Source organism: Mytilus californianus, unplaced genomic scaffold (genome assembly GCF_021869535.1).
Source record: "Mytilus californianus isolate M0D057914Y unplaced genomic scaffold, xbMytCali1.0.p SCAF_1, whole genome shotgun sequence".
Lineage (NCBI taxonomy): Eukaryota > Metazoa > Mollusca > Bivalvia > Mytilida > Mytilidae > Mytilus > Mytilus californianus.
In genome coordinates, this window is record NW_026262581.1 from 40,149,597 (window position 1) to 40,165,135 (window position 15,539).

General features: G+C 33.3%; 2 protein-coding genes across 3 annotated transcripts in view; one reads left to right on the top strand and one right to left on the bottom strand.

Annotated features, from left to right (window-relative positions):
- Positions 1–15,539, top strand: part of LOC127701625 (terminal uridylyltransferase 4-like) — a 697,935-nt gene that overhangs the window by 222,223 nt on the left and 460,173 nt on the right. The window lies entirely within an intron of this gene.
- LOC127702112 (proton myo-inositol cotransporter-like) overlaps positions 1–15,539 on the bottom strand; it is a 117,728-nt gene that overhangs the window by 56,315 nt on the left and 45,874 nt on the right. Inside the window, exons 2-3 of the mRNA XM_052206181.1 lie at positions 13,119–13,278; positions 8,676–8,887 (exon numbers count right to left, since the gene is read on the bottom strand). Of these exons, the coding sequence (XP_052062141.1) occupies positions 8,676–8,887; positions 13,119–13,278 (372 nt within the window). The remainder of the gene's footprint in view (positions 1–8,675; positions 8,888–13,118; positions 13,279–15,539) is intronic.

Sequence of the window (15,539 nt, forward strand, 5' to 3'; positions counted from 1 at the left end):
TTTTATAGAACTGACTGCCAATGTCTGTTTTTCCATAAATTCCAAGCACAGTTATTGTTTTCTATACAAAAAACCTTTAAAATAATAAAATCATAGCATTTACAGGTTAAATTACAGTTTTATGACCCAGGGGGTAGGCATTTTTCTTTGTTTTTTGCCACTGGGGCCTCAAATTTGCCAAAATATTCTGCTGTTTCTGTGAATATGGAATATTTAGTACAAATCTAGGATAGAACACACTATTGTTAGTTCTATTTAGGTATTTTTGTATTTCTAGCTTGTATTTTTTTTTGACGCGGTCACAAAAAAGCAAATTCAGGTGTTACGGCTTACTTTTGGGTTATCGACAGGACAAAAACACCCCAACATCAATATTCATCAAGAATCTATGAGTTTCAATGACTGCGAAGAGTAAATATAAGCACTTCTAAACAATTTAAATTACAAATATGCATATATTATGAATTTAATTTGCATTCAGGGCTTTAAGTAAACTATGCATACTGTAAACTGTGAATTTATGCTGAGTCATCATAATAATTAAGGCCCAGGATTTTCTCAATCTTCATGAAATATTTATAAAACTTTATATCTGTGTTAATTTCATTAAAATCTCTGAGATAAACCAGATTTGGTGAAATTTTATATGTTCTCTTTTTTCACCCAATATCGGTTGCACTTCTGTAAATATAGACAATGTAATTTCCCAAAGGAACTCCCTTTGTGGCTAAAACTGTGCCACTTTTACTATGAAGTTTCGTAAAAAATTATATCCTAGAACGGAATGCACTACTTTTTTATTCAAAAGTAAAAACATAGGGCTGTGCAGCATATTTTCAACATTTATATGCCCCGAACTTCTAAGAGTTTAAGATTACACTAAAAATCTGTACTACCCATACCTTCAATGTGGGTCTTCCTCAGATTTCAATTTTCACTGCTACCATGTGTTTTTATACTGGTAACATTCTCAAGTTATGTCTATATGAGATGAAACATAGAGATCATAGCTGGGAACCAGTACGTAAACAAAACAAAATATCTATGAATATTATATATCTCCCCAAAAGAGACATGGCTTTGGAAAACAGCTGTATTTACAAAGTGAAACCTTCAGAAAAATTTTAATCTATCAAGTTTAAGTATTTCTGAGCTACCCAAACTTTTATTACAACTCAAAATGAGGCAGAGGCTATCGATATGATATTCAACAAGCAGACATTTCACCTCCCAACCAAATTCCACATTCTAAATACTGTGTAGACTTTTCATGGATATATACCACTGGAACTAGAAAACTGACATGTCAGCAAGGACCCCAAGATACAGATGCATACAAAGCAAATGTTAATAGGTTGTCAATTTCATAAATTTTGACACCAGCAAATAATTCAGGATGTGTTTTATTAAAATCCAAGCACTATGTATTTTGGTGGGCATTTTTTAGAAAGTGGGCAACCAATAATTTTGACACAGATTCATGCCTGTATCAGTAAGGAATATGGCAGTAACATGAGTTGTTTTTCACTTGTTTCGTTGATTGATAGCATTCGCAGACCTGGCAACTTTCACGATTTATGGGGGATTTCCCCCCATGAGAGGTATTGACCTGAATTTTGAAACAACTCAAAACAGGCATTCAAATGTGTTAAAAGTGTATTTAAGCATATACATACTCATTCAAACAATATAGTAGTAGATTTAAAACATTTATGACAATATAAGAGGAGCATTAGGTCCCATTGTTCATAAAATCCCCAATGGAGATTTTGAAAAGTTGGCAGATATGCATTTGATTTTGTCAGTTTTTAAGGACTTCCCTTTTTGAATTTGCTTTGGAGTTCAGTATTTTTGTTATACTTTTTTGTAATAGCAAATGATACTTTTCTTATTTAAATCCTAGCAAAATATAGTTTTAACACAATTATGACTTGATGAAACAATTTGGAATGCATATTATGTCTATATTATATAAAGCAATTTTTGAATACATCCTACCACAAGAAGATTCTTCTCAAAATTTGTAATTTTTTAATAAGTTTTTCCCATGATTTTAATTTGTCAATCACTTTGAAATAACTTAAAACACCTATAAATCAGTTTTTAATCAAATCAAAATGAGGTCAAGGTCAGATGAAACCTGCCAGACTGACATGTACCCATTAGTCATTCCATACACCAAATATAGTTGACATATTGCCTAAAGTACTTGAAAACCTTCTGGTAAAATTTCTTAGAGATCCATTCACTTAAACTAAAGTTATTGTCCGGAAACCGAATGTGTCTTTGGACGACAACACCATAGCATTATAAGACGCAATAAATTTTTCGCTGTTGTATAAAAAATGCATTTTACCCCTTTGAAGAAATTTATAACAAGAGTGCACACGCTGAAATGTCTCGCCTTCTTTACTAACCATTGATATTATGTTGATAATCCTAAATGAAAGCTTTACTACAACTATTACATAAACTTAACATGATCCAAGAAAATGAAGTCAAGGTCATATAAACCAAACGAGAAATACATGTACACCTTACAATCATTCAATACGCTAAATATAGTTGACCTATTGCTTATAGTTTCTAAGAAACAGACTTAACCAAGAAAACTAAACATTGACCAATGAATCGTGAAAATGAGGTCAAGGTCAGATGAACCATGCCAGGCAGACATGAACAACTTACAATCCTTCCATACAACAAATATAGTTGACCTATTGCTTATAGTTTAAGAAAAACAGACCAATACACATAAACTTAACACTGAGCAATGAACCGTAAAAATGAGGTCAAGGTCAAATAAAACCTGCGAGACTGACATGTACATCATAAAATATTTCCATACACCAAATATAGTTGACTTATTGCATATAGTATTAGAAAAAAGACCAAAACTCAAAAACTTAACTTTGACCACTGAACCATGAAAATGAGGTCAAAGTCAGATGACACCTGCCAGTTGATCATGTACACCTTACAATCATTCAATACACCAAATATAGTAGACCTATTGCATAAAGTATAAGAAAAACAGACCAAAACACAAAAACTTAACTATAACCATTGAACCATGAAAATGAGGTCAAGGTCAGATGACACCTGCCAGTTAGACATGTACACCTTACAATCCTTCTATACACCAAATATACTAGACCTATTGCTTATAGTATCTGAGATATGGACTTGACCACCAAAACTTAACCTTGTTCACTGATCCATGAAATGAGGTCGAGGTCAAGTGAAAACTGTCTGACGGGCATGAGGACCTTGAAAGGTACGCCCATACCAAATATAGTTATCCTATTACTCATAATAAGAGAGAAATTAACATTACAAAAAATCTCAACTTTTTTTTCAAGTAGTCACTGAACCATGAAAATGAGGTCAAGGACAATGGACATGTGACAGACGGAAACTTCGTAACATAAGGCATCTATATACAAAGTATGAAGCATCCAGGTCTTCCACCTTGTAAAATATAAAGCTTTTAAGAAGTTAGCTAACGCCGCCGCCACCGCCGCCATAGCTGCCGCCGGATCACTATCCCTATGTCGAGCTTTCTGCGGCAAAAGTTGCAGGCTCGACAAAAACTGTTAAAAATTGACTATAAAGGGCAATAACTCCTTAAGGGGTCAATTGACCATTTTGGTCATGTTGACTTATTTGTAGATCTTACCTTGCTGAACATTATAACTGCTTACAGTTTATCTCTATCTATTATAATATTCAAGATAATAACCAAAAACTGCAAAATTTCCTTAAAATTACCAATTCAGGGGCAGCAACCCAGCAACAGGTTGTCTGATTTGTCTGAAAATTTCGGGGCAGATAGATCTTGACCTGATGAACATTTTTACCCATGTCAGATTTGCTCTAAATGCTTTGGTTACAGAGATAATAGCCAAAATCTACATTTTACCCCTATGTTCTATTTTTAGCCATGTTGGCCATCTTGGTTGGCGGGCCGGGTCATCGGACAAATTTTTTAAACTAAATACCCCAATGATGATTGTGGCCTAGTTTGGTTAGATTTGGCCCAGTAGTTTCAGAGGAGAAGATTTTTGTAAAAGTTAAACAACGATGGACAACGATGACGGACACCGCACGCCAAGTGATAAGAAAAGCTATCTTGGCCCTTTGGGCCAGGTGAGCTAAAAATGAATAAAAATGATAAATTTAAATGCCTTTATAAATGCATTGAAATGTACTTCGATCAGAAGGATTTTTAAAAATGATTGTAAATGGCGAAATATATTTCTGTCATAAATGTTGATAAAGATAGATTTTTTAGTTGTGGTAATTATGAGCTATATAAAGCAACTACAGCAAAGTATAAAGTATAAATTTTGGAAAGATGTACTGGGTCTTTGGCATATGGTTATTGAATGAGAAATGAATTTACAAGACTGGGAATATTTTCTTTCCAGTCAAATTTGGATGAACAATCTATTTCAAATTGACAACAAACCAGTGTTTTTCAAAGACTGGCATAGAAAAGGTATTCTACATGTAAATGATATTGTTGGAGAGAATGGTACCTTTCTAAATTTTTATCAGTTTCAGGAGTGTTATCAGATGAATTTAGACATCATGAAATATAATAGCATATTTTTTATGCTAACTAAGACTTCAAAAAAATTTAATAAGGGAGATTATAAATTATTATCTCCTTTCATACAATCAGTTATAAAGACCATTCTCAAAAGTCAAAAGGGATCTAAAGATATGTATTTTGAGCTTAACAAAAAACAACACTGTTCCTACAGGAGTAAAAAGAGCAACATTAGCTTTAGATAAACTGTTATCACAGAGATATGTAATTTTGATTATGCAAATGTTGAAATTAAAATAGCAATACTTTAACATGTAAGTTATGCAAATATTCAAAGTCAATGAACCATGACTGAGGTACATGGCTAAACAATCTCCATGGAAGTGAGATGTGCCAATGCTAATACATTTGTACATTGACTGCATACCAAATACCATTGACTTATTATAAGTCGTTCCCCTTAAACAAACCTAAAGACAAACATTAACTTGTAAACTGTAAAAGTTTCAAAGTCAATGAACCATGAAGAGGGGGTGGGGCTATATAATCTCCATGGAAATGATACTTGCAAATGAAAATCAATTTGCATACCAAATATCATTGACTTGACATTAGTTCATCTTAAACTGATCTAATCACAAACTAATACATGTAAACTAAGCAAAAGTTTCAAAGTCAATAAACCATAACTTAGGGGGTTGGACCAAATATTCTCCATGAAATGAGATGTGCTAATGCTAATACAACTGCATACCAAATATGATTGACCTACCACTTGTGGTTCACCATAAACTAGACCTAATCACAAACTAATACATGTAAACTAAGCAAATGTTTCAAAGTCAATAGACCATGACTGAGAGGCAGGGCCAAATAATCTCCATGGAAATGAGATGTGCCAATGCTAATACAACTGCATACCAAATATGATTGACCTACCACTTGTGGTTCCCCTTGAACTGACCTAATCACAAACTAATACATGTTAACTAAGCAAAATTTTCAAAGTCAATAGACCATGTCTAAGGGGGCGGAGCCAAATAATCTCCATGGAAATGAGATATTCCAATGCTTATACAACTGCATACCAAATATGATTGACCTACCACTAGTGGTTCTCCATTAACTGACCTAATCACAAACTACAGTAGACTCCGGCAAATCGGATACCCAAAATGTCAGCTAAAAATATCCGATTACCCGATATATTCAATTAGACGATGGATGTATATTCATTGAATATTCTGCAATAATGAGTAGATATAATCCTGAGATGTTACTAACCCTGACAATTGCTAAATATGTGAAAGGGCTGAAGGATTGATGGAGTGATTTTTATCAGTTACATCACCACGATGTTTGTGTAAAAAAATTATCAGCTGATTATGTAATACATGTACACTAAACAAAAGTTTCAAAGTCAATAGACCATGAATGAGGGGGCAGGGCCAAATAATCTTCATGAAATGAGATGTGCCAGTGCTAATACAACTACATACCAAATATGATTGACCTACCACTTGTGGTTCACCATAAACTAGACCTAATCACAAACTAATACATTGTTGAAGCCGCCACCGCCGACGCCAGAAACAGCATACCTATGTCTCCCTTTTTGACTCCGTCAAGGTGAGACAAAAATCAGAACTGGAAAAAGATTTTTCAACTACCATTTGACATAACAAAAAACATTAAGCTGCAACGGCTTCAGTATAAAATAAATCATAGAATTCTGTTAAACAAAATTGGGTTAGTGCATAAATTGTTCTTGAACGTTTTCAGAAAAACGGTAAGAAAAATCATGAAGTAAATGCAATGAAACAGTCAATACAAGTTTGTTGATGCCATTATCTAGTGTGAATAATTTCGATAGTTTGAAAAAGGGGTCCCAACTTTTATGTCATCTCAAAATGAGCGATATTGTGTGAAAATATTTCCAAAAAGGGTCCCAACTTATTTGTCATCTCAAAATGACCGAAATTGTGTAAAAATTTCTGGATCCTTGTTCTTTCAACTTCAAAACCCATACTTTGTACTTTTTGTGAGACTGAACTGTAATCAATTGAACATATACTTTGCGAATGTTATTATGTACAACAATTCATTGGGGAAACTGAAATCTGGTTTCTCCAGAATGGTATTTAAAAGCTAAGGTATACCTTTTACACCACAAGACATTTTTTGTTTGGAAATTTATCCCGAATGTACAAAGATGACCCTCAAAACAATATTTTTCTCTAGATTAAACAATATATATATAATACATTGTACTCAATATTTAAAAGAAGATTTAAGTTTAACAGCATTGATTGAAAAAAATAAGCATCATTATTATTTGGAGAAGAAAAGAGCAATTAAAAATGAATGTTTTGACAAGTTTGAAAGCTTTTGCTAATGCACTTAAACTTTAATTTAACCTATCTCTTCATTATTCCTACCTGGTTTGGGCAAATGTTTGGAGTACCACAGACTTATCAGTGAATTGATATTTGCGAAACAATTGACTTTTTATGATTCTTTCATTGTTCATTGGCATTGTTTATTATATAATGAAAGAATATAACTATAAAAAGACAACAACATCCTGGATTACTGCAAGGAAATGCTTTATTCTGGTCTACATGTTTCACCACTTACAGTGGCGTCTTCAGGACACAAGAAACAAGTGTAGAAGTACATAAAATACGGTTCATAAGGGGTTACAAAAAGGTTAACAAGACGTAACTTCACAATAATAGGTTTGACAACTTTTACTTTCACTTTCATTTTAATGTTGTCAAACCTATTATTGTGATGTTGTGTCTTGTTAACCTTTTTGTAACCCCATATGAAACACATTTTATGTACTTCTACACTTGTTTCCTATCATTAAATTGTCCTGAAGACGCCACCGTAAGTGGCGAAACATGTAGACCAGAATAAAGCATTTGGAAATTCCTTACAGTAATCCAGGATGTTGTTGTCTTTTTATAGTTATATTTTCCTGAGGTTTTAAGACAACCGCAGCATACTTTGGTATCCATCCTGATTACTCTACCAGCTTATACCGTTCGAAGGTGTTGGTTCACTCGTTTCGATGTCTTAGTTTTTTTGTGAACCCCTGCAGCCATACGATCCACCTTTGCCAAAAGAGCGTTGTACTATACAACCACATAGCATGAATAACATTACAAACCCTTTTCCAAGATTGCCGATCCATTCTAGAAAGAAAATGATTAACTACCACACACAAGGACCAAAGAAGATTACCGCAAAACGGAATGAACCGCAGAACCACACCACTTTACTTTCAAAATGAACTTGAGACATTGGCTGGTGTACCATAACCACAAATACCATACAGATTAACCGCAATTTCCACAATGCCCTACATGTGCGACTACCATACATCCCACACTATTCCCGAGGCAATAGGAAGTAGTACCTCATTCAGAGTGAAGCCAGTTGAAATGGTACTGAATGTCCAGTGAGGTGTTGTTCATTTTGGAAAAGATACTGACAATTCATTATTAACTTTTACTTTCATTTTCATTTTAATGTTGTCAAACCTATTATTGTGACGTCACGTCTTGTTAACCTTTTTGTAACCCCATATGAGCCGCATTTTATATACTTCTATGCTTGTTTCCTATCATTAAATTGTCCTGAAGACGCCACCGTAAGTGGCGAAACATGTAGACCAGAATAAAGCACTTCCTTGCAGTAATCCAGGATGTTGTTGTCTTTTTATAGTTATATAATGAAAGAAGTTAATAAAAGTGTGGTTAGTTTGCCCAAACAGTATTATGTCTCATTTCAATTTATGTTTGTTTATTTGGTCTAGCCTGTGCATGATGATTAAAGTATGAAATTCTGTTTGGATTGGAAAACATGAGCACTTCAGGTCTGGTCTTACATCCATTATGTATGTGGGCCTAGACAGGAATATAGCCTTCACCTGCTGGACGCATATATCACATTACAAACAGTGGAAATCATCACATAATACTTTAACAATGTATATACTAGCATATCTCAATGTTTGAATGTAATACTTATATGATTTGTCAATTCTCTTTCTTAAATAAAAATAATCATAATAATACCAGTAATACTTAACAACCATGTTTAAATGTAATACCTTTATCATTTGTGGATTCTCTTTCTTCTTCAAACTTTTGTATGATTTCCTGAAGCTCTTCCTCAACATTTGAATGTCCTCTGATTTTACATAAAACTTTCCTAGCCTCAACTTCTTTACCTTTACTTATCAGCCATCTTGGACTTTCCGGAAGAAAAAAAAACCCAACAAACTGAATTGCAGATGGTACACCTGCCAATCCAAGCATATATCTGAAATTTTATTAAAATTCTTACAAAAACTCATTCCAAGAAAAAAAAAATTGAACAATAAAAATATCAAATGAAATGGAATTAATTATAGAATAACTAATCGAAGAATTCAAATAGAGAAAAATATTCAACGAGTGACAGAACAACACATTAATTCACGAATGCGAGTAGCGCATGAGTTAATTGTCAGTGTTGTTAGGTCACGAGTTGAATATTTTTCGATATTTGAATTCTTTGATTAGTTATTCTTTTATTATATTGGCAAATGGCTTTTTTTATGAAATTAAAGTAGAAAATGTAAGGAACTATTTCTTTTCTACGCATTCACAATTTGTTTTGATCCGACGTTATCGACGTCTTGACAACGCCTATTGTTGTATGCCGTCAGAGGAGTGAAATAACCACGTTTATTTCACATGTGAAATTATCGGTTTTTATTTCACTGGGAAATCAATGTAATTCATTGCAACCAATGTAATAATAAGGATTTATCTTTTTATTCCAGTAGAGGCTCCAAAAATTATGCATTATTCACCTAGCTATTTATGAATTTTGTCATCTACTACATACATGACATATGTAAACATTACTAATCAGTCTTGTTTAAGTGCACATAAATGTATATATAAATGTAATAGTGACAACATGTATGTGTTTGACATTAATCATGTGACTACAGTCTACACAGTAATTTCAAGAGCTTAAATAAGCAGGAAGAATTGTAATGGTAAATCAATGTTTTATTATGTATAATTCAAAGCTTGCCTTTTCAAACAGTCCAGTCTGGTCAATTCTTACCCACCCATCCACCAACTTATACTTTATCAAGTTGATGATTTATTTGATGTACATGTATTCAAACTTGTAATTCTGATAGAAGTGGACCATTTTAAAAAATTTAAACTTACCTTTAAGAAAAACTTTACACGAACCTGAGACCTAAGGGGTCTGAATTGTCACTTACCTGGTTTACTTTGGTTAAAATTAATATTAAAACATTAACAGGTTACTTATAGACAAAAATTAATCTCCCAATCATTAATCCAGTAAAGTTTCAAAACATTTCGACACCTAATTCAAAGATTTCTGAAAATTGTCAAGTAGAGAATCGATGATTGCCTCTGTCTGCCACGTTTTTTGTCAGATCAGAAGTAAATGAGAACAGTTTGCAGGGTATCTTCTATACATCATTCCTGGCAAGGTTATTTCACATTGGCAAAACCATTTCAATGAAGAAGATAAAAATATGATTTTCCACATAGTTTCAAAGGGAACCAACTACTTACCATCAATACTGCCATGTTTATCACCCATTAACATTAAATGTATAATCCCCGTATAGAGGGTCCCAAAATCATCAATTATCTAAAGAGTTAAAAATTTTGGCCTGGCAGTTTCAGAGAAGAAGATTTTAAAAAATTGTCCATCAGAATAATAAATAGTGGCTCTGTTGGCCATGTTTTACTACCAACCACAACCAAATTTATGTTGCTAGTAGGGGACCTTTCATACATAATTTCCACCAAAATTGTCAATCACCCAAATTCTTTTGAACAGAGAAGAACTTGATCTTCAATAGGATTTCAATGGAAACTATGTGCCACTAATGCTGTCATTGTTTAAACACCTGATCAAATTGGTAGATGAGGACTGTTGGTCTTCAAATTATGAACTCTGTAAAATTAAAATTAGCAGTTTCAGAGAAGAAGTTTTTTTTAAAAATTGGCCAATCAGGATAAAAATATTGGCTCTGGTGGCCAAAGTTGATTAAATTGACAGCAGGTAGATCTCAATATTCTGAATATGTCTGCTTGTAGTCAGATTTACTCCATGCATAGTGGTTTTCAAGATAATAAACAAAACTTGCATTTCACCCCTATGTTCAATTTTTAGCGTTGTCTGCCATGTTGGTTTGCAGGCAGTTTTTTTTAACTAGATACTTTAAAAGTGATTGTGGCCAAGGTTTGGTTAAATTTGACCATATTGTTTGAGAGGAGAAGATTTTTGTAAGATTCTTAACAAAAATGTAAAAAATTGGTTAAAATCATCTTTAAAAGGCAATTACTCAAAAAAGCAAAAAAACAGGTTAATATCACCGTTTAGGGACAATTACCCCAATAGTGAGCCTATAAATCGTTTCAGATATATATATTGACAAATTTTGTATCATGTCATGCTGATTATTTTTCCTTTCTTAAGTGTCTTTTTATCATGATTATCTATATATAATGGCTTTCAAGATAATAAGCCAAAATGCAAAAAATTGTAAAAATGGTCATTTAGGGGCAATTCCTCAAAATAAACTGTTGACACAGAGACATGTCTCGCCTGTCGGCATAAAATTGAGAAAAAGACAATCTGATGGACATTACTTATTAATTCAAAGTCACTGGACCATGATCTACATGATCTAGTGGGCAGGACCTGAAAATGGTCAACAAACTGAGATGTAGAGAAAGTAATATAACTTTAGAGAAAATATTGTTGTCTATTGTAATTAGTAGTTTCTATCAATCTAACTTAAGCAGAAAACTTAACATTGGAAATTTGTAAATTATTCAGTCACTGGACCATGTCCTAGGGGACAAGGCCTCAAAATAGTCGTCAAACTGATATGTGCTGATAGTAAATTAATACAACTTCAGGCCTCCCTTTCCACAATGAAAATTCCACAACTTTTATTGCAGGCGAGACAAAAAGGAGGCTTCCAAGGATTTCCACCATATTCAATGATTGGAAGATCCGGTCTTGCTGATCATCACTACCATTCAAAGTTTCTATCTACTTATTATAGTTTAAAATAATAGGCAAAAATGCAACAAAAATTGTAATAAACTGTTAACACAGTGATATGTCTCGCCTTTTTGTTATTTTGACAGTAAAACGCAAATGTTGAAATTAATACAGCAATACTTTTACATGTTAGTTATTCAAAGTCAATGAACCATGACTGAAGGTAAAGGGCCAAACAATCTCTATGGAAATGTGATGTGCCAATTCTTATACATCTGCATACCAAATATGATTGACCTACCACTAAAGGGTCCCATAAACTGACCTAATCACAAACTAATTCATGTAAACTAAGCAAAAGCTTCAAAGTCAATAGACCATGACTGAGGGGGCAGGGCAAAATAATCACCATGGAAATGAGATGTGCAAATGACAATACAACTACATACCAAATATCATTGACCTACCACTAGTGGTTCTAATCACAAACTAATTCATGTAAACTAAGCAAAAGTTTCAAAGTCAATAGACCATGACTGAGGGGGCAGGGCCAAATAATCTCCATGAAAATGAGATGTGCCAATGCTTATACAACTGCATACCAAATATGATTGACCTACCACTAGTGGTTCCCTATAAAGTATAAACTGACCTTATCAGACTAAAACATTGTTGACGCCACCACCGGCGCCGCCAGAAACAGCATACATATACCTACCGGGTATGTCTTGCTTTTTGACTCCATCAAGGCGAAACAAAAAAATCATTTAAGGGCATTTACTCACAATAGGAGTCATCTGACAATTTCTGCCATGTTTACTTATTTGTAGATCTTGTCTTGCTGATCATTTTACCCTTTTAAATTTTCTCTCTTTCTTTTATAGATTTCAAGATTACAGGCAAAAATGAAAAAAAATGGTAAAATTTGTCATTTAATGTTTCTAATGAGAAGTCCTCTGACAGTTTTGAAGTAAATGGACAATAGGAAGGGCTCAACATTCTGAACATTTCTGCCCATGTCAGATTTTCTCTATTAATATAGCTGTTTTCAAAATAACAGAAAAAACTAGCATTTTTCCCCCTATGTTCTATTTTTAGCCATGTTGGCCATCTTGGAAGGCAAGCAGTTTTTACACATTTTTTAAACTAGATACCCCAATTATTATTATGGCCAAGTTTGGTTAAATTTGGCACAGCAGTTTCAGAGAAGAAGATTATTGTAAAAATAATTGTAGTTTTAGAGATAGTGTTTGAAAATTTATTAAGTAAGAACCAAAGATTACCTCTGGTGGCATGTTTCATTTGAGTGAATTGAATATAAGCTGCTGACCCCAGATTAGCCTCGGTATATATATATCTCTGCACCTTTTAGCTACTCACTCCTCATTTAGTTGAAATCATATATGATGCTAGGTTTTCCAAGTTATAAATCCATGATTCAATACAACCTGATACATGTTCTTTAAAAAAAAAAACAATGACAAACATCAACATTTACCTCCAACCATTTATCTTGTCATAACTGAAGGCACCATCAAGTACACTTGCAATGAACTGTCCACCAGTTATAAATAAATTATTTATTGTGACTAATCTTCCTCTCAGTTCAGATGGAGCACATTCAGCAATGTAAGTTGGCACTGTCATTGAAGCAATTCCTATTAAATAAATTATAAAATTAGTTTACTTTTTATAATAAAACAGAAACTAGAGCTGTCTGCAAAGTGAGACTAATAGTCTAATACATGCATAATACCATAATACGTCCCGTAAACAAACTTATAAAAAAGGGGGAAGTCCATAAACACTGACAAAATCAAATGTGAGATTTTATTAACCAAGGGAACAAAATGAAAACCACTGTCATATTACTGACTTCGTACAGGCATTTTCAGAAGAAAATGGTGGGTTAAACCTAGTTTTATATCTAGCTTAACCTCCCACTTCTATGCCAGTTGTTTATAGTTCCGTTATATATTGACAAAATTGAGTGAGAAACCCAAACAGACATACCAGGTTAATGTGACAATAATTGGGATCCAGCAGCCAAAACTACATGTAAACATACATCACAGACATACAACACAACTGACTTAACACGTTCAAACAAACATGCAAATAAATCTAACAAAGACGCCAACAAATTTTTTTGTAGTTTTAGTATTTGACAAAGTACTGTAAATTCAGAAATTATTGCTAGGTTTTTAAAGTGCAAATAATGCAACTGGTTGAGGATCGAAATAATGAGATAAAATTGAGAATGGAAATGGGGAATATGTCAAAGAGACAACAACCAGACCAAAGAGCAGACAACAGCCGAAGGCCACCAATGGGTCTTCAACGCAGCGAGAAAATCCCGCACCCCGAGGTGGTCCTCAGCTGGCCCCTAAATAAAATTGTGTACTAGTTCAGTGAAAATGGACGTCACACTAAACTCCAAAACATATAAATGAACTAAAATTAAAAAACATACAAGACTAACAAAGGTCAGAGGCTCCTGACTTGGGACAGGCGCAAAAATGTGGCGGGGTTAAACATGTTTTGTGAGATCTCAACCCTCCCCCTATACCTTAGCCAATGTAGAATAAAGAAACACATAGCAATACTCACAGTAAAACTCAGCTAAAAAGAAGTCTGAGTCCGATGTCAGAATAGGTAACAAAAGAAACTAAGCAAAATGACAATGATACATAAATAAACAAAGGACTACTAGCAGTTATTGACATGCCAACTCCAGACCTCAATTAAACTGATTGAAAGATTATGTCTTCGTCATATGAAAATCAAGTACAATCCCCCCCTTTAGGGGTTTAGCATCATACCATCTTAAAATATATTAGAAGAACATAACCCGTATCATGCCAACAACTGGTTTAAGAATAAATGTGTTTATTTCCGATGCAAAGACCCTATGAGTGAATCAATATTAATACCAAAATATGCAATCCTTAATGACTTGACAACAGTATCGTAACTATATCCTTTCCGAATAAGTCTGTTTAAAGGTTTGGTTAGCTTTTGAGGTGAATGCTGACATTTTTGTGCTTTGTAAAGAATATTACCATAAAATATTGGATGTGAAATACCTGAACGTATAAGATGTCTGCATGTTGATTTATATTTACGAATGATGTCCTTGTTCGATGAAAAAATTTAGTAAATGTTTTGACTAGTTTGTGATATCGAAAACCCTGGTGTAATAATTTTTCAGTAATACAGAGATTTCTTTCTTTGAAATCAAATACGTTGTAACATACACGAGGGAATCGAACAAGTTTAGATATATAAACACCATAAGATGGCGACAAGGGAACCTGAATTCTGAAATTTGATACATATATCTGTATGCAGATTTTCCTTAAATCAAAATAATTCATCACGCATTTTTTGTATAATATATAGCAGATTTTCAATAATCCCAATAATAAATGCATGCAATAATTTCTGAATTTACAGTAATATATGTAGCTTTTCTTAAAAGCTAGCCTTCTCATAGCTGATGAAATTTGAAAATTATTTCCCATTGTAGTTTAACTCATTCAGATTAGCCTTGTATATATATATATATATATATATATATATATATATGTATATAAGATGTGATGCATTACAAAAATTATAAATTAAAAGCTTAAAGGCATAGAATTAAATTTTCAAAAAATAAAAAATTACCAATTTCTTTTTTGGGGGGAAACGTAATAACACTGGCAACGGAAGGGGTAATTTATTAATCATCTAGAGGTCTAGATTGGTACATTTCATGTGTTGTCTCCCTTTATTTTTAATACAAAATATGACTTAAACAAGTCAAATATTGTCAAGCAAATTTACCAAAATCAGAATGTTGCCAATATTGACTTCTTCAAGACGATAACTTAACAAAATTGACCAACTTCCAAGAACCAAGCACAAACATGAA